This window comes from Pseudopodoces humilis, chromosome 6, assembly GCF_049639895.1.
Source record: "Pseudopodoces humilis isolate 2021_Gansu_Grassland_sample_001 chromosome 6, ASM4963989v1, whole genome shotgun sequence".
Taxonomy (NCBI): Eukaryota; Metazoa; Chordata; class Aves; order Passeriformes; family Paridae; genus Pseudopodoces; species Pseudopodoces humilis.
In genome coordinates, this window is record NC_142205.1 from 65,337,041 (window position 1) to 65,356,145 (window position 19,105).

Sequence of the window (19,105 nt, forward strand, 5' to 3'; positions counted from 1 at the left end):
CAAATTAAGAAACTTGGCATAGCTAGGGCATGGATCTGCATTTCAGAATCTTGAAGCTCTTAAACAGAGATAACTTGCCAAGATTAGTTTAAAGTTATATTGTACAGTAAAGAATAAAAGCTGCATCTTTAGAATCAATTTGCTGCCTGTAAAATGCAGACCTCTGAATTTGATCTGAATCTCAACTTGGTTGTTAAAATGCATTTTTAATACTTAAGGTGTTCTGATTTTTGTGACCTATTTGTGTGTTTTCTTATTTTTCCCTTCTTATGCTGCCTTTTGAGTTTTTATTTTGTTCTACAACACTTCTAAAATATTTTTCAGGAGGCAATTTAATGTCCCCCTGAATTTACTTATTGTAGTAGAAAGATGCAATGTTTCAGATTGACTAAAGTCAAAGTTTTGGACCCACACTGAAGAACATGTGTTTAGGAATAATGTTTTTATTGTAGTTTTTGCTTCTTAAAGAAGTTGTATCCAAATTAATTTTTCCAGATAATTGGGCTGAAATAAACTATTTGCTTAAAATCACTTGGATTATGTATATTTTACTTAAGATTTTTATGTAGGCACAGTATGCTTGACTTCTATGCCTTTAATTCAAAATCAGTATTTCTGGAAGAAATATTTTCTTGAAGTTGATTGTTAGAAATATGAAATATTTTCCGGGTTCTTTCATGACTATTTGTGCTGCAGTTTGCATGAGCTAATCTAATACGTGTTTGCTGTCTTTTAACTTTGTGATAGTCAGTCACTGGTTTTTAAATTTAGCTTCATGCAGCCTGAATAATTGGGTTACACCCCAGGTGAAGGCTCTCTGTGTCTTTCTGTTCCCAAGTCAGAAGAGTGGGAGGGTTGCTTTTTTCAACAGACTTTTCTACTGAGGATGAAGAGCCACTAGTCATTAACATGATTCACTAACTATTCCTTTCTTTTCCCTCTTCTCCTTCAGCCCACAAAAACTGTTCAGAGTACAAAGAACATCAGAAGTGTATAGTGATTGTTTAAATTCCTAGTCCTGTTGTTTTAAAAAGTGAAGTTTAATTCTGCAAAAGACTTCTCTATTTTGTATCTATGACTAATTATACCTAAGAATGATACCTAAGTTATTTAATCACTTGAAGTTTTTGATTGCCTACTCCTCCTCCTTTAACCGATGCATGCACCTTCCTCATAATGTGTGAAGTAATTTCCACAGGACTTCCGGAATTTGATATTCCTCTCTCTGTGCCACATAGTGAGAAGGAGAAGGGCAGCCCTGTAAGAACAGTATTGTGGAAATTTTCTGCTCTTCACAGCCATTGTGACAAAATTTTGATGGAGCCATTTTTTTCCCCTCTATAATAACTGTTTTTTTTTATATACAGGCAAGCCAAAAGAGATGCACAAGTAGCAAATGCTAAGCTTGAAGAAATAATGGCATTGAAAGAGAAGCTTCACAGCCAATTGGAGAGAAAGGTATTCTGGAGAAAGGAATAATTTCTGTTGCAACTAACTGGACAGTCATTTTCTGAATGCTGACATTAAATTAACTGCAAGTTGTTACCTAGCTTGTTCTATGTGAGTATATCTTTATTTTGTTCAGGGAAGCTCAGATCAGGTCTGGATAATACTTTCATTCTTTTCAGGAAGAAGACAGGATATCTGCCCATGAGAGAGAAACAGCATCTGACAAACGCTTACAGCAAATGCAGTCTAGTATAAAACAGTTGGAAATAAGGTAAAGAGAGCTCACTGTGTGTTACTAACAGGACACATGCAAAAATTATACTCTACAAAAATAGTCTGTCATTTGTATGTTTTATGGCAAACATGTTAGGAAATAACAAAGGGATGTTTTTTATGATCCCTCTGAGGCTCTCTTGTCCTTTCTCATGCCTGCCAGTACTGACAATCATATAAGAATAAGAATTCCTGAGCTGTTGTGAAATTACCACTGCTTTTCTTTCTCTAAAACTATGACTGCAACTTCCTTGCACCCGTCCAATTACTCCGTTTCCTCCACAGAAGAAAACTTTATTTCTTCTGGGGCTGTTCTGTTCTGGTTTAATAGAGAACATTTTCAGTGATGTATCCCACGATATCACTGAGATTCTTCCAAGGATCTTCTGAGGTTAGAGATTTGAGTTAACTCCTATAATTCTTTTTCTTTCTAGGACTTGATTTATCATCAAACTCAAAATACTCTGTCCAAAAACAAGCAGAAAACAATGCAATTTTGAGCAATTTAGGAATAGATACTTACTAATAGCTCAGTTTGAATGGATTAGTGTCCTAATTAACCATCACATTGTTACATTTCTGCTGTCTTGTAGATTGTGTGTGACTGTTAAAGATGCTGAACAACTGAGAACAGAAAAAGTAGTCCTGGAGGAACAGATTAGAGAGCTTCAGGCCAAGTCTGCCAGTCTAGAAAGTGAGACATATGATGCTGTTGCAAAAGTCCAAGATTGCATACAGCTCTTGGAAGAAGCTAACCTAGAAAAAAGTCAGGTAAGTCGTTGGATGAAGGTATTTCCTAGAAATCAGGATATTTAGGATACACAAGGTAGCTTCTTTCGTGTCTGTTGTGCTAAAACTAGTCATGCATAGAGAGCAAACTGGGATGTGACCACACATCACTCAGACTTGTCCTACAGTATAAACTTCAAAGCATATGTTGAGTGCCTGGATGAAGGTCTTCTAAATGATGATTACACTGTACCTAAATATAAATCTTCCAAAGTTTTTGACAAGAGTTCAGAGTTTCTTACCAAATACTGATGTCAGAAAAAAAAAGGAAGGTTCTATTATGAATTTGTAACTGTTAAAGGCAAGATATAGGAGACAAGGAAAATAGAGAGTCATCAAGAAAGAAATCTAGACATGTCAAGAGGCCTTAGAAGAAACTTTTTATATACAATGTGTGGTTAAACTATCACAGAATAACATTTATGCCAAAAATATTGATATAAAAATATGTCTCAAGGAGCCAAAACAAAGCAGACAATTCTTAATTTACTGCTCGGGCTTAAACATCCTGAATTATTAAAACTGGGAAGAAAATGTAATGAACAGAAGAAAAAAATAAAAAGTGTTCCATTAATGAACAAAATAAAAAAATGTATGTTAATATACATATCTGTTAACACTTTGTGTTTTAAATTTTTTCTCCCTGTATGAGATTGAGGTAGAAATTTTCCTCTGGATTCCTGTGCTTTCTTCTGTAAAATTCCATGCTCAGCCAAAATCTCCAAGTCCCAGTAGAAAAAGGCATTTACTGACACTAACTCTTTGTGTGGTTCTGATTTACAAGAATGTGCATTTAGTGCAACATGTTTTCAGTGTCAGTGTTACTGAGTCTCGGTGTCAGCTGCTCCAAAGTAAAATGGAAAAGAAGGTGTCTTTTGAGTAGTGCAGGTTTTTCTCTTGGTGCACTGAAATATCAGTCATATTTCTTTTGTTCTTCTAGGCACTCTTTGGGGAGAAACAAAAGGAAGAAGAGATCAAAAAACTGCAGGATGAAATGTCTCAACTTGCAGAAAATACTGCTGCAAGAATTAGGAAGGAAGTAAGTTACGATGTTTATAAAGAATGGGAAGATTGTTTGGCTTTCCTCAGAGTGAAAAGGTACTGCTGGTGCATGGTCATCACAAGCAGTTTTCTCACAACAGTTTGGATAATATAAGTGGCAAGACAGCAGGCTGATAGCACCATCCTCTTCAGCATTTATTGTCTAGATATGTGTTCTAAACAAGAACCCAAACTGTTGGTGTCTCTGCAGGTACTGGCATGGAGAAGGCTGCACTGTGAAGATGTGAATGACACTCATGGTGTCTTCATTTGTGCTTTTTTTCTCCTAAACCCCCTCAGTTTAAGTAGTATGGATTGATAATAATAATTCTTCTAACATTTATGTCATAAGAGTTGTCAGTTATTGTGGTCCCAGGTATTTTCATGCTTTATATACGTGCACCACCTATACACTGCACACATAAATAGATGTATAAGAAAAAAGGGAAAAGAAATATATATATATATATAAAAAAAGCAAGATGAAAAAATAGTTTGTGGGACTAATTTTGTAGTTCTGTTTTGGTCACAGGTAGATGCTGCAAAGAAGCAATGTAACATGCAGGTTTCTCGGCTAACAGAAGAAGTTTCAGCTCTTCAGATGGTACGGAGTTGATTGATAAAAATATTCTCAGTAACAGAACATTCAAGACTTCTAGGCTTTGCTGATCAAATACTTCCACTAGAATTTAGTATTTTAGGTCAATCAACATGTGAATAATGAGTAATTGTGTAGGACAGTCCTCTGTTACTATATAGCACATTACATCCTGCATGTCTCCAGAGATGAGTTCACAGGCATTTCGACAGTGACATCTGTGCTCTAGAAAATATTTCCCATGTGATGGCACTTCTTAATTATCCCTGTTTATTTCAGAGATGCACTCTGAAACTCAGCCTTCCATGCTTATCTGGGGTTGTGTGTAGAAAAGAGAGCTGATATGAAAGCTGATGAAGTATCCCAAGAGAAAGTTTGTGAATCATAGACATCATATTTCTGAATGAACCAGGAACTTGCAATAAATGGTGCAGGTGACCAAAAGAATTTGGTGCTTATGCACCTTTTTATGCATTTTTTTAAAAAAAGGTTTCATTTTATGTGTCTTGATCTGTATATTGAATGATCCTATAGGGAAAATAATGAGCAGGTGAATACATTCAAATGCACCCACAGCAGCAGCAAGAACTACATTTACTCTGGGCAGGGTTTGGCTTCAGCACTTCTTGAATTTTTATTTTGATTTATTAAATCTTACTTAAAAATTATTTTTATAAAAAGGAATGTGGAGAAAAACAGAGTCAAATCGAACGAGCCATTAGAGAAAAGAGAGCAGTGGAAGAAGAACTTGAAAAGGTAAGGCAATTGTATGTATTTTTACATCACATTTAAGATCTCTTTACAGAAGGAAAAATACATAGATCTTTTTTCCCATTTTTCATGTATTTCTCCCTTAATTTCTTATTTTATTTTTTGAGTAGATTTTCTTGATTGTAATTTTCATATCTTTACTTTAAGGTTGTTTCCATTCTATTTTTAATTTATTGTTTATTTAGTCTATTTTAAAAGACCAGAAGGTCTTTTAAAGCAGCAACACCAAACTGAAAAAGAAAGTTCTTTAAAACGTGTAAAAAGTAAGAGAGATGTTTAACATAATCCAAAAGAATGCTGGTACATATTCCAGTTAGGATGAATAGACAGAAAACAAAATAAATGTCTGACCAGATCTTTGGAAACTTTTCTCTTTTTCAAGTGGCAGCAACAACTTTAGAAATTCAGTTTTGTTTTAAATCATGGGAAAATAAGATGCAATAAGGAGTAAATTCACATGTAAGTTCACTCTTCAGATTTACAGGGAACAAAGAGAGCATGAATCTGACAGTAGAAAGCTCGAGCAACTGCATCAGAAGTATTTACTTGCAGAAGCTGCCAAAGATGACCTTCAGCGGAGTCTACAGATGACACAAAATAAACTGAAACAACTGGAAATGAAGTAAGTGATGTCACAGCTGTTTACAGAAGAGAAAGCAGTGGAAATTACTTCAGACTATTTAAACTGTTCAGTGTATTAGGGCTTTGTCAAACCTTTTTATTCAGTAGGAGACATCAAGATACCATAATTGTGAAAGTAAGGTTGATTTGATTGAACTCCATCATCATGACAAAGTTCTTTGCCAATTTGTGCATAGCTCCCAGTCTATATCTTTTTTTTCTCTGGTTCAGGAGTTGTTCAGTTCTTCAGTTGAAGCCAGACTTTCCTTCTCTTTTAGCTCTGAGGAAGAGAAATCTCGTTACCAGGAAGTTATCTGTAAATTGCAAGGCACTCTGGATTCAGAAAGAGAAAAGAGTGCCTTTGTCAGTGAACAAAGACTAAAACTTCAGCAAGAGAATGAACAATTGCAAAATGAAATGGACGGTTTGAGAAAACTGGCAGTAGAGGCTCAACAAAAAGCTAAAATAAAGGTATGTTTTGGGTTTGGTTTATTTTTTGTAATGTAAGACTAATATTTGCTTAGTAAGGCAGCAATTCTAAGAAAAAAAGCATTAAATGTTTAAACTATGATTGAGTTTCAGTGATGCTTCCTGGTTGCTGCTTAAAAGTAATTTTATTGTCGCATTGTGTGTCCTCAGAATCCGTGGGGTACCTCAATCTCTGCTAATTAAATTGTATTTTAAATGTATGTGCATTAAATTCTCCTTGATAAGAGAATTTAAGAGAAGAAGACCCCAAATGTTCTTTGCTTTAAATAAGATGAATAGATTAAATAATATTGCAGTTCCCAATCTTCATTTATTTATTGTCTCTAATGTATCAGAAATCTTTGTCTGTCTGACTTTCTGCCCAGAGTGTTCCTCTACTTGTGTGTCCACCATGTTGTCAGGGCAGTGTTTAACTAATAAATAATTTAATAGTGTGGCTGTCAAGCATTGGCTCTTATTTTCTGGACAGAGGAAATCCTTCTCTAAGCTTGGCTGCAAACAAGATTATTAACTGAAAGCTGGTTTGTTCTTTGTGAGCATGTTCCATTAAATGCCTCTGAGCAGGCTGCAGGTCGGATAAGGAATCAGTAGTAACCTCAGCAAATTCATGGTACCACTGACTTCTGGAGGGAGGAACAGCTTTGATCCTTGATGTGGTTTCTGAGCATAGAAAGTTGGTACTTTCCCCTCTGCAGTGTGAAGGTACCAAAAAAAGGGGATCTAAGGATCTGGAGCAATGAAGACAACCTCAGTAAGCAGTTTTACAGGGTGTGAATGGGGACCAGCTCAAATCTGGCTTCCACTTAGCACTGCAAGATGAAGAAAGCTGTCAAATTGAACAGGGACTTGTCCAAGTCCAGAACCTTTTGCTAAAACAAAGGATCAGAATCTTGTAACAGAGAGGTAGTGGATATGAAGCATAGAAAGCATATACTAAATCTTTGCCTGTCTCATTTTTAATCAGACAGGCTTCCATTATAGTCACAGATAAGATTCACTGCTTGATTTCATTTCCCTCTGATGTACAAAGGATTGCAGATGCAGTTAAGAAACTCCTAACACATTTAGCTAGATGAAAAAGAACAAACTTGTTTCTGTGGAGGAAACACGAGGGAGAAGAATAAAGATTACTTACAAAAATAAGCATACACAGCTCATTATCCCTTATTGTCAGTTGTCCTATTTGCTTAAATTGGCTTTGGGAACACGTATCTCTGAGTATATAATGAGAGGTTTAATTATTGTATGTTACACGCTTTCAACAAATGTTTATAAATTTAACTCGGGCATTGTAAAACAAATTTAAAAAAAAAGGTAAAGCGTGAGAGATTTGATTGTACCGGATCTGGGTTTTTTTTTTTTTAGATAAGTACAATGGAGCATGAGCATGCAGTGAAAGAGCATGGCTATGAAGCTCGACTCAAGGAGATGGAGGACACCAGTCACAAATCCACTGCTGAGCTCAGACGTCTCTTAGTAGCTCAGCAAAAAGCAACAAACCGGTGGAAAGAAGAAACAAAAAACCTCACTGAAACTGCAGAAGCCAGGATCAGCAAGCTGAAGTAAGTGCAGTTTTGTTCCCCTTCTGCAAAGTGTGGTTCAGGTACTGTTTGGTGTATCACAGTAGACCTGTGGTGAAAAACCATGAAGAGTAAACCGTCCAAACTCAAAGATGTGCTTGCAGCAAAACAAAGAATCATCTAAAAAGAACCTGTGATGTTCTCTGTGAAGTTAGCACTGAAATAAAGCTTTCACTGTTTCATTACCTTGTTGATAATGCATAAGGTTTTGTAATGACAAAAAGTAAGTGGAATATATTACTTTGGATTTTCTCTTTCAAGATACAGCACACTCAATTTAGACAGTTTTAACTGTGGATTATAAGAACTTCTGTACTCTTCAGAAAAGCCATAACATCAGTTGTGGAGTGAGTCTCCAAATGTCTAATATAAACTGGACTAAAACCTCTTGGAATGTGCATCTCATGTTCTCTTCTGAGCAGCTGCTGTTATAAATGAAGATAAAAATGGGGTGTGTGATTCTCCTAAGAAAAAATACCATTAATTCATCCATATTTCTAGGCTGATACTTGTATTTTGCAGTGCAGAATATAAGAATATTTTCAGTTTTGCAAGCTTCCCCTATGCTTTATTTCATTTCTAGGCTCAGGAAACACTGTCAGTTAGCTCAAGTATACTATTAATTTGAGATTAAATTAGCCTGGTATTTTATAGAACTGCAGAGAAGTTTGTCCTCAAGATCTCCTCTTCAAAACTGGCTGAAAATAGGAGGAGATTGACACACTGGTCAACAATAACTGCTAAAACAGGAAGCCTGATTTCATAAGTCTGATTTATTTAAAATTAAAGTAGTTAGAAAGGAATATAACACTGCATTGCCTTTCAGTGGGTTTGAGAACAAAAATTCAGGTTATGCGGCTCTGTTAACTTGATAAATTTGAAGCAACCTTTAATCACTTAAAGTGATGCACTCAAGTGGCTCTTTGCTCAGACTAATTTTAGAAGTTGTTTTACTGTCATGTTAACATGGAAGCAAAGCTTTTCCCTCTTAAAATTGGGAAGCAGTGAATCCTACCTTTCATTTCGTTTGGGGTAGTCTTGGGGTTTTTCCATGTTTTATTATTAATGTAATGCCTTACATATTCTCAGCTTCAATCATATTACCAGTATCCCATGCAATTTCTGTAGTTCCAGTTTCTGAAGCATAGCTTGGCATTTCTTGGCTGTCAGAATTCCAGTGGTGTGAATGGAATTAGAAGCCAGCTCTCTAAACAGAAGGCAGGAAAATCTGCTGTGCCACTACTCTTAACCTGGATGTCCATCTTTGCAGTGAAGTATGTGCTCATCTTTACCTTCCCTAAGTAAACAGTTAGTTTTTTGGTTTTTTTACCTTATCTCTTCAGATACAGGCTGGCTCTATTCTCCCTTAAAACATACTGAATTTGCAAAGATTATTACTGAACAGTTCTTTAAAATAAGGGAAAAGTCTTTTCAGAAAGCATCGATACTGAGGATCTTTGTGAGATGCTGGAAGCTGTGCTGATTTACGACAGTTTCAGTGGTGCAGCTTCACTTTGTGTAATTAGCTGTCTCTTACTGATAATTTTTTAGCTTGTTCTGTAAATGCTGTAACTGGAGAAGAAAATTATTTTGCAATCTTTCATGCTAAGGTAAATTTTAGCTCTAAAACTCGTAGTTTATTTTATGTAAATCAAAATGCAAAACCTCACAGCTGAGCATCTAGGTTCATCACTAGATCCTGGATGTGGTTCAGCAAGTTCCAATTAAAAGGGGAAAATTGCAGACTTCCAAAATAATTAAAGCTGTCTGTGAAACAGCTGTTTTCCCTCTAAAACCTTTACTGTTCAGTGTTAAAATGTTGTTACAGAAGACCAAAAGATTTAGACCTTACTTATCCACAGCAAAATGCTGACAGAAAATAGAAGGAAGTCTGCTTTGTGAACCTGGGTGAAAAATGGGTAGTAAATTTTGAAAATGTCCCTATTTATGTGACTTCAGTAGGTATTTTGGTGCAAGTCTAAAAGCTAAGTCAGCTACTTTATGGTATGGTTTTGTGTGCATTTATGCTTTTTCATACTGTATAAGCTAGAAATAGAAGTCTTTACAAGGCATTTGCTCTACCTGGCAAGGAAGCTGGCAATAGAAACAGGAAGGCTGTAATTTAGACTGACATCAGGAATTTGTTATTAAATCTGTGCAGTGATGCTCTGATATCATGGTGACAGGTATTCTAACTGATCCTTATCAGTATTATCTGGAAATTTTAAAGCCAGCTTATTTTTCACCTTATATGCATTGCCACTCAGTAAGGTAGTGCAGAATGCAGTTGGTATGAAAATTAGCTCCAGAATTTACATTGTAATAGTAGTTATTCAGCACAAAAGTCCTTGCTTATACTATAAATGAATAATTATCATATTTCTTTTCATCTCTCACAATAACATTTTGAGTGCAAGTACAGAGCAGCAAATCGCTTCTTACTGTGTTGGGAACTAAAATCAAGTTGCTGATTATTGAAAAAGCAGAAAAATTTTGCAGCAAATGCATTTATCAGGGAAAATTCAGTAACACAAAATAACAGACTGATACTGGTATCAGATTAATTAATCTATTGTTAATTAAAAGCTCTGTTTGGAAGGTCTCTTGAGGCTAGTGCAGGAAATAGTCTCACCAAGCCTTCTGGTGGGGTCCAAGAGAAAGGAGGATCCATGTAAATACGTGAGCAAATGCCGAGGACGTGTTGGTGACAACTAGCAGAATTTAATTTTTTACAAAAATACCGTTTGTAACAAGAATAATTACTCTTGCAGCATGCCAATGTGTTTTATAGCTGAGTGTTTTTAGGAAGTTACAAACTTCCTGACCAAGTCCTATCCATGTGTACGGGGGAAGGGTTTCAGATTGCATTTCACCAGGAGGTTGCTGTTAGTGCAGCTCCTGTAAACACTGACTCAGTGTCCCATTTGTTGGTGTAGGTGTTTCCCATTCCTTTGTCTGAAAGTCATGATGGTTTTTCAGTTCTGTCCTCATTGCTTTCATTCTCCATGTGAAGGTGCCTAAAACATTTTGGCTTCTTTGTTAAACTTACCAGCAGCAGCTGCTAACTTTTCCACATTCTGTGCTGCTCATTTGTCATGTTCTAAGTCTTTCTTTAAGTCAGTGTTTTGTTGGTGAGGTGGTATCCATCCATATGCACGAAGGAAGCATTAAATAATTCTGAGGAATGAAGCAACAACAGTGAATGTCAGGGGATTTTTGATCTGAAAAAAATGAAGAAGTAAATTTTGCAACCTGTAATGGTAAAGCATGTAATGGAAATAACATAAGAGTCTAGTAGATCCCTGTAGATAGAAGTGTTGATAACTAAATTGATACTTCCAGGCTTCATTGAAAATGGTTCTCTGCTTTTCAGGACCTTTGGATCTTATTCAAGTTAAACATGTAACTGTTGCTGATAAAACTGAACTTGGAATTCAGAAGCAGTGCCTACTTGTAGTCTAAATTACACCATTTTCTTCATAAAAATCTATTGCAGTCTTCATTTGTGAGAAAAGCTTTCCTCCCTCTGAACATCTTAAGGTGCTGCATGCATCCTAAGGAGAATTTACTGGTAACAGACCTCATCTTTGCCTTGCAGAAGGGCAAGGAGCCAGTTTTGCTTCACTGTCCTTGTGCCAGTCAAGCCTGAAGGTAACTGAGGAGGTCAGTGCTCCTTGTGACACGGGTCACCATACCAAACACAAACCTTGCCCTTGGCAGCATGGCTAACAACTCTCTGCCAAGTTTATTCCCTTTATTCCCACAGCTTCTATTCTGGCAGAGTCAGAAACCAAACTGCTCTGATCCCTGATTGAATCCATTTTAAGTGTACTTTGAGTTCTAATGATACGTACTGAAGTGAACTTAAACAGCAAATGTTTACAATTTTAAAATAGTAGTAAAATGGCATAAAGTGAGTGATCACTATAAAAAGTTGTAAAAAAACAAAATCATCTTTCACATTCTTTATAGGGGTTTAATTGGAACATAGAAGTGTAGAAATTTTATAAAACTGTCAAACTTATTTCAAAATGTAACCTTTCATGATATGAAAAGAGCTTTTAAGTCTTTGGTGAAGACTTAATTCTTATTGGTGAATAATTTAAGTATTTTATGTTCATTAGTTTAACTGATACTGAGTTACCAATTGATTTTTCCCCCTTTTCCTGTATATGGGGAATGTTGTCCAATAACAAATAACCAAATCAAGACTTAATGTTGAAGCAGCTGTTTTAATCTCCCGTGTCACTTCTCCACAAGTGGGTGTAGAATTTGGTGAGAACTAGAAGCAATCCATGTTGCTGTTGTTGCTGACCTACAGGGCGTAGAGCTTGCAGTTGTAAAGCTTTTGGCTCTCAGTGTGAATGTCCCAAAAACTTAAGGGACATTCAATTTTAAGCTGTCTTTGACAGCTGTGGTAAGAAAAATCAATATCAAGTGCTTCCAGCTTTTCATTTTTCTTGTCTTCATTTGAAGGAATTTACTTTTGAAAGAAGTGAGGAAAGAATGGGCAAGTTTGTAAAGGCTCTTGCTTTCACTGAAGCGCTGTAATCCAGAAGAATGGTTCCTCTGGCCACATCTGGGGGAAGAGACTGGCTGAGACTGCTGTTGCTACCTTACAGCATCAGTGTAAAGCTCTGTAGTTCTTCAGACTTCAGCTGAGAAGAATAAATGACAGCTCATAGAAAGTGGAATCAGCAATACTTAAGGAATGTTTAGGAAATTTGTAAATTGGAGGGAAACAAACTTCAGTAAATCAGAACAGAGGGTAGAATGGGAAGGGTTGAGGGAGACAGTTCTGACAGCAGAATTCAGGCAAAACCAGGGTAACTCAATCTGCCAGCATCTGCTCAGATAAAATGGAAGTGACAGACTGTATGCAAGTTTTAAAAATAAGGGTAGATGATTCATTTGTTCTGTAAAGCCCACCTTTACAGGTCTGTAGATGAATGCACGAATACAAAAGATGGTTATTCCCATCTCATTATCATATCAGTATTTTCTGTAGATTTTTATGTCCTTATCCTGAAATGAGGAGTTGGGGTAAACAGAGAATTTTGCAGGTAAGCAGATAAACCCTTGCCAGACTCTGCACCAGTGGGCAGCACCAAGAGCTTATTTTTTGTTTAACACAATTCTGGTTGGAGCAGAGAACAGAGTAAGATTGACACGGATAATCCAAGTTTTATGTTGAATCAAATGACTGAATGCCCTTCAGTGGAGTAGATCTGGAGAACTGCAGACAGGGAAAAAGGTCAATCCTCTGACTTGAAAGCCTGACAGGAAGTGGATGGTTCTCTCAACTTTGGCATGGATATTGCTTTGGCCTGTCAGACACGTGGATGATTGCTCAGTTTAGGTACAGTTTAGCTTGAATAGGGGTAGAAATAGGTATACACAGCCTTGTTCTTCTGCTAAACAATGAAAGCATGAAACAATTTGTAAACATCAGCTTAAATGATAAAGGAGGGTAAGTTTGCTTCCATGAAACATTGCATTTGATGAGCTTTAAAATCTGAACTCTTTAATTACTGAAGTAATAAAGTGCAGTAACGATAAACAGTATGAACAAACTAATAAATTAATAATCCTGTTCATCTGTCATTATTGTCTAGTAGCAAGATAAAACTTTTGGGGGGAATAAAAAACACTTGTAGCATAAACCCATTTATTTGAGTAACTATACAGAATGGCTTCATTTCCTTAATAGTCATTTGCATTATAATTGTCAGTACTTAACAAAAGGGAATCCTTGATATATTGTTTTTATATTTAAAGATTTTGCTTAGCTTAAGCCATCTGATTGCAGCTATTTTGGGTGTCTTTGTTCCAGTTTTTCCCTCTGACACACTTCTTTGTCATAGTTAGAGTCCCTGACTCATCAGTAGGCATGTGTGGGGTTTGGAGTTCTCAGTTTTTTATCTTTTCTGTGATTGAAAAGAGTCTGCCTCTGAGGAATGGCCTTTTTTGGCAGCAATATATATGAAGTGTTGGCCATGAATGCTTTCTCCTTTTCCATACATCCTGTACAGTACATGCAGTGAATTGTGTGGCATCTTGAGATTAAGAAGTTGCCTCTTTTTCTGAAACATTATTCTTGGCTGCACTTGTGTAATGTTTGGCAGCCAAAGCTGCTTATTTTAAGATGTTCATTAAAAAAAAAAAAAGTAACAGGATGAGAGACAGCTGCAGGTACTGGCAGTATACAAAATTCATAATTACTAAGAGTAACTGAAGCATATTATAGTATAATTCAACCAAAAAAACAGCTGGCACATGCTATATTTGTCATGAGAGCTTTGCAGAAAGTACTTGCTGCAGCTGGTGGATTTATCACCCGTCTGCTGAAATGCTAGGAGCTCACCTTTTGTTTCCTACTCACTTAGCAAAGACAGTGTGCAGTGGGGGCTGATTTAATTGTCCAGCAGTTTGGGGTTATTGCTCAGTTCTAATATTGAGATCTCATAAGTTGTGTTTGGGGGAGGGTTAACACTCAGAATAAATCAACTGTCTAGCTCAATAGCCATCACATTTCCTTATGCTTACAAGGTTAAACTGTTTCCTTTTAAATATGTGTTCAGTGTGATCTCATTATAAAAATAACTTCTTGATCACAGCTGTGTATGAGCCCGTAAACTCTGTTTATGGTCTGTGCTGCAAAGCATGCTAATTCCACACCTCAGCACAAGCACAGCAGACAGGCTTCTTTTAGCAACTGAGGATTTTTAGGGCACCTAAAAATTGGTCTCCTATACTGAAAATGCCACATTTGGTGCTTAATACTAATTACAGAGGATAAATTACAAAAATAGTGTTACATACTAACATACTGCCTTGATCCTGCAATCTTAATCCATCTTTAATTCTTTCTTTATATAAAAGTGTTCACATGTGATAACAGGTATGATCTATATTTTATAGTTAAAATCTATGATTTTAACTGTTTAACATCATTGAAATATCTGCCTATGTACTTTCATTTCTATGAAAGTTCAAAGTTGTTGAACTGTGTTTGTAATATCTACATGGGACTGGTGAAAGAGGTTAAGAAGGTGGGTTGAGAACAGGTGAGTGGAAACTCCTCACCAGATGTAGTGGTGACCTGATGTTACAGATGCATTGCAGCCTTGTATTTCAAGTGCCATATATCAGTTTTCAAACTTCTATGAAGTACTAAGTTTAAAAGTTTATAAAATCAAATTACTGAGTTTACAACAGTGAATTATTGTTGAGAACTAAATGTCATCATTAAAATGGCAGGGTTTAAGATCTGAGGTTAATCTCCTCCCTTATCTCCATTTCCTCCAAAAGAATAAAGGCTTTATAGCTTCCCTTGCAGTTTCAGCAACAGGTAGAGCACTTTAGAGCAGCTCACTTAGTTTTGCACCTTTCTCTGGCCAAAATTACTGGAGTTGTGTCTTTAGTCATCCCTTTTCTTGTGATGGCAGGAGGCAAGGACTGTTTCCTTTGGGCACTAGCTCAGAGATTGTCTGCCATAACCCAGATGTTTTTTGTCTTCAATACTGTGTAAATTGAGGATCACTAAAACTCATTCAGTATAAAAGTAAAAAGACTGCTTTGAAGTAGGTGGTGTTTTCCTTTTCCTTTTCAAGTGTCACATTGTTGTCTGTCTCACAAGTATAGAATGATTTATTTTTAGGTACTTCAAAGCACCTTTAAAAACACCTACATTGAGGTCTGGTTATAGAACACTAATTAGAATTTTAATCTCAATATTGAACTTACTGTGCAAAATGCAGCTTATATTTATTGTATACTAGATAGCGTGTCTTCAAAATAAGATTCAATAAACAGGAAAAAAATCCCTGTGAAATGTCAAGTGCTCTTGACAAGGTCTTGCTGATTCCAACAAATACATCTTGTTCCTCTGCTATCACAGTTTTGAATGCACAGCATGAAGAAGTGCTGTGTGGTGCTTTTGAAATGGGTGTTTTAAGAGTAACCCTGTAATTAAAACCCACCATAAGCCTCACAATTCACAGAACTATCTATGAAATTACATTCCAGTGACTGAAATACTACTGTTTGCTAATCAGCATCTTTTCTTCTGATTCCCAGAAGTGAGCTGCATCAACAAAAACTCCGTAGCCAGGAGCTCATTTCCCAGCTGGAAATAGCAAATGAGAAGGTAACTGAGGTAAGATAATGACTGATGTGACAGCTACTTTCAGTTACAACCTGATGTGGATACACTAAGATCTTAGCAGAAAACTATTTAGGTGAGTTATGTCACTGGTTTAGAGAAAATTAAGGATTTTTGACAGGGATAGTGAGTAGCAATTGGGAAACCTCACTGTTTCCTGCTGACTGACATGTTCCAATGGCAATAAGACAAATGAACTTTACTCTCACATTACAAAAGTGAAAGGAGGAATCATCTTTCTGTCTTCCTAAGTGACTAATCTAGAAATTCTGGACAAATTTCAGGAAATCTTTCTGAGCTTACTTCTGCCTGTGAATCCCTGGAAGCCTCTAAACAGGAGCAGTCACACTGGGATTACGGATAATGTGGCATACACAGGGACACCAAGTTCTCCATATGCTTTGTGCATGCAGAATTTACATTCTGTGTCCATATATGCATCTGGCTAAAAGCTTTATCCATTGAAGATTAAAGGCAGGGTTGTTTTGGAATGTGCATTGTTCAATAATTAATGGCCACTTTAGAAAAGGCTTTCCTGTCAGCCTTATAAATCTGGGATAACATCCAGTTCTATCCAGGATAAGTCCTTCTGTCTTGTGTTTTTTGTGGTGTTATTTAGAGGAGAAAAATGATGCAATAACAGATTTCTGTGAGTAAAGGCTGGTTAAGAAAGGCTTTTTACAGGCCCTTTGAAGGGAACAGAGGTGCTCTCTAGCAGGTTTACCATCCCATTTGTATTATCTACTGTATTCCTCTTCCTTCTGAGCATAGCTAAAACATTTACATTGTCAGGTTGTGTGGATTAAATAACCTGAATTAAAATGTCAGCCTTTATGCATCTTGTTTCAAGATGGTGAAATGAGTAAAACTTCCCCTTTGGATTGATTGGAAAAGTCAGATGATGTCACATTTGAGCTGGAAATTCTCTGAGGTGTCAGCAGTTTGTCCTCGGGCTTTTATTGTAAGGGGAAAACGGTTCCACTTCTGGTGTTCCTCTTGTGTTAAGCTCTTTCTTGCTACAGAATGAGTGGATTCAGTAAAAAAGAATTTGGCATTGTGATGAGAGGTTCTGTTTCCACAGGATGAGACGCTGATGATGGAATATCGGGAATACATTGACAGGCTTCAGAGGCGGCTGAGCCAGGCAGAACAGAGAGCAGCCACAGCATCCCAACAGGTACCCACCTCACAAAAAGTGTTATCCAAGCACATGGAATATGCAGAAGTACTCACTTTACATCATTCCTGAGGCAGAGGTGATCATTCTATGAGCATTATTACCAACATGATTTTAACAAGCTTGGATTTTGGACACGTCACCTTCCGAAAGGATGTTTATATTTGACAGCTGAGGTTTGTGGAAACCAGTTTGATATGAATTAAACCTGCATGGTTCAAAATGTGTGAATGAAGGTGTACAGGCCTTTCCAGCTTTAGAAATGACAAGTTAGCAAAGACAAAAAACAAAACCCTTAAATTTTACTGCAGCTCCTGTTTGCACAGAGCAGGTCTGTTGGAGTGCACTTGCTGCAGTTACCAGTGGCTGTGTGAAACAGCTGAAGCAGCTCCTGCAATGGTAAAAGTTGTGCAGGCAGGGTAGGAAATGCTTATTTCTTTCCTTCCAGGCCACTGGAGAGCTAAAGGAGAGAGAGTGTATCCCTCTCAGTATTCAATTTTTCCATAGTGTTTAAGCTGTACAACTTCAAGGAAATCCCATGGGGGTTTATACACTGAGTTCATTTTTTTGCCAAGAAGTTCATTACTCAGGTTGACCTCCTATTAATTAAAGATGGTATTTCTGCCTCCTGCTTTTTTTACAGTGATTTAGGAAAACCATTTGCAAATTACAGCTTGTAAGTGTGGGTGACCCCAGTGAGCTGCAGAGGGGAAATGTTTGGCTGACCTAAATTGCTCAGTTAGGACAAATGGCATTTTTTTTCCCAACAGCAGTGAATAAATGGGCATAGGTGCCAAGCTGTCATAACATAAGCTGTGGTTCCTGGCTGTAAATGCTCTCTGTCATGACAAGGTCTATTCAGCTGCTGAAGATTTGTTCTGAAAGAGGAATTTATTTTTTTTAACCTCCTGTTTGTTATGTGGACCTGTTTAGCTTTAATGCTTCTGAGATGCTGTCTTCCCATAAAAACCCAAACATGCTTATGTCACATTTCAAGGGAATTAACTCGTGGCTTCAGTGCCTATAGAGGAAGAGGTCTTGCTGTTCCTGAAAACATTGGTAATTGGCTGTTCCTCACCAAGAACATCTTTCTCTCTCTGAAAGATAACAGAGATGTTGTTGATGTTGTGCAGCCCAAATGCGGCCCAGATCTTGTTGCCAGTCTTCAGAACTGCCTTGCCCTCATGTCAGAGGTTACTGCAGAGGCCTGGCTGCTCTGTAGTGACTTCAGAACTGCTGTGCCAAGCCCCTTCCTTTTTCTCTCCACCCCAAATAAAACACATACAGGCAGTGTCCCTGTTAAAGGTCTCCAGTGCTGCAAGAATGTCCCCTCTTCTGACTCTGGGTATTTATTCTCTCCTAGGCCCCAGAAGGTTCATGTGTGAATTCTGTCAGATTCAGAGTGACAATTCTCTCTATTCCTAATCTGCAGGCTGAGGGCTGCTTTCTGACTTGTGTGTTCTCACTGCATATTCCACCTTCACTGTAAAATTTTATCAAATATAGACTAGAGCTGGACTAGTAGGGAGCCCAGAAATTACACTTTTGTTGTGGTCACTTCAATGACTAAATCTTAGCTTATTCTGATATAATAGTGATTCAGTAAGAAACCTAAAAAATACAGGATAATGTTTGCACAAGTTTAAAACATCTATCCTGTAGGTGTCTTTTAAAGTGTATTCCTGCTACCTATCATCTTGTATTCTCTGGGATCTGAAATAAGACAAAAGCAGTAGTCATCCACAGAGTACATCGTAAATTCTGCTGTTCATCCCAAATTCACACTGCCTCTGCTTGTTCCCTCTCCTCCATGACACATTCAGTATGAAAGTTGTACTGTTACTTTGATCCTACAAAGAATTATTAAGAAGCTATCATCTGTTTGTGTTTCATTACAGCTCAGCCTGATATCTACACAGAATAAAAAAGCTGTTTCCCTGAAGGATCTGGAAAATATTTAAACGTGTTTTTATCATTCACCACATTGGGAGTTAGGAGGGTTGCTGGAGAAACTTCATATTGGAGCACTACAGTCAAAAGCACAGAAAAGCTTGTAAAACTTAAAACAAATTCTGGTTTGTTCCAGTAAGAAATGGAGGGGATGAAGATCCTGTCTCTGTATGCACAATAAAGATTGGAAGAAGACTGCAAAA

The 19,105-nt window shown here is 37.0% G+C and overlaps 1 protein-coding gene across 1 annotated transcript in view; it reads left to right on the plus strand.

Moving 5' to 3' along the window:
• Positions 1–19,105, plus strand: part of SCLT1 (sodium channel and clathrin linker 1) — a 29,889-nt gene extending 10,784 nt beyond the window's left edge. The window contains exons 10-21 of the mRNA XM_014254785.2: positions 1,368–1,458; positions 1,629–1,720; positions 2,316–2,493; positions 3,452–3,550; positions 4,085–4,156; positions 4,832–4,906; positions 5,398–5,543; positions 5,821–6,013; positions 7,397–7,593; positions 15,691–15,769; positions 16,857–16,952; positions 18,851–19,105. Coding sequence (XP_014110260.1) covers positions 1,368–1,458; positions 1,629–1,720; positions 2,316–2,493; positions 3,452–3,550; positions 4,085–4,156; positions 4,832–4,906; positions 5,398–5,543; positions 5,821–6,013; positions 7,397–7,593; positions 15,691–15,769; positions 16,857–16,952; positions 18,851–18,913 — 1,381 coding nt within the window. The 3' untranslated portion in view covers positions 18,914–19,105. The remainder of the gene's footprint in view (positions 1–1,367; positions 1,459–1,628; positions 1,721–2,315; positions 2,494–3,451; positions 3,551–4,084; positions 4,157–4,831; positions 4,907–5,397; positions 5,544–5,820; positions 6,014–7,396; positions 7,594–15,690; positions 15,770–16,856; positions 16,953–18,850) is intronic.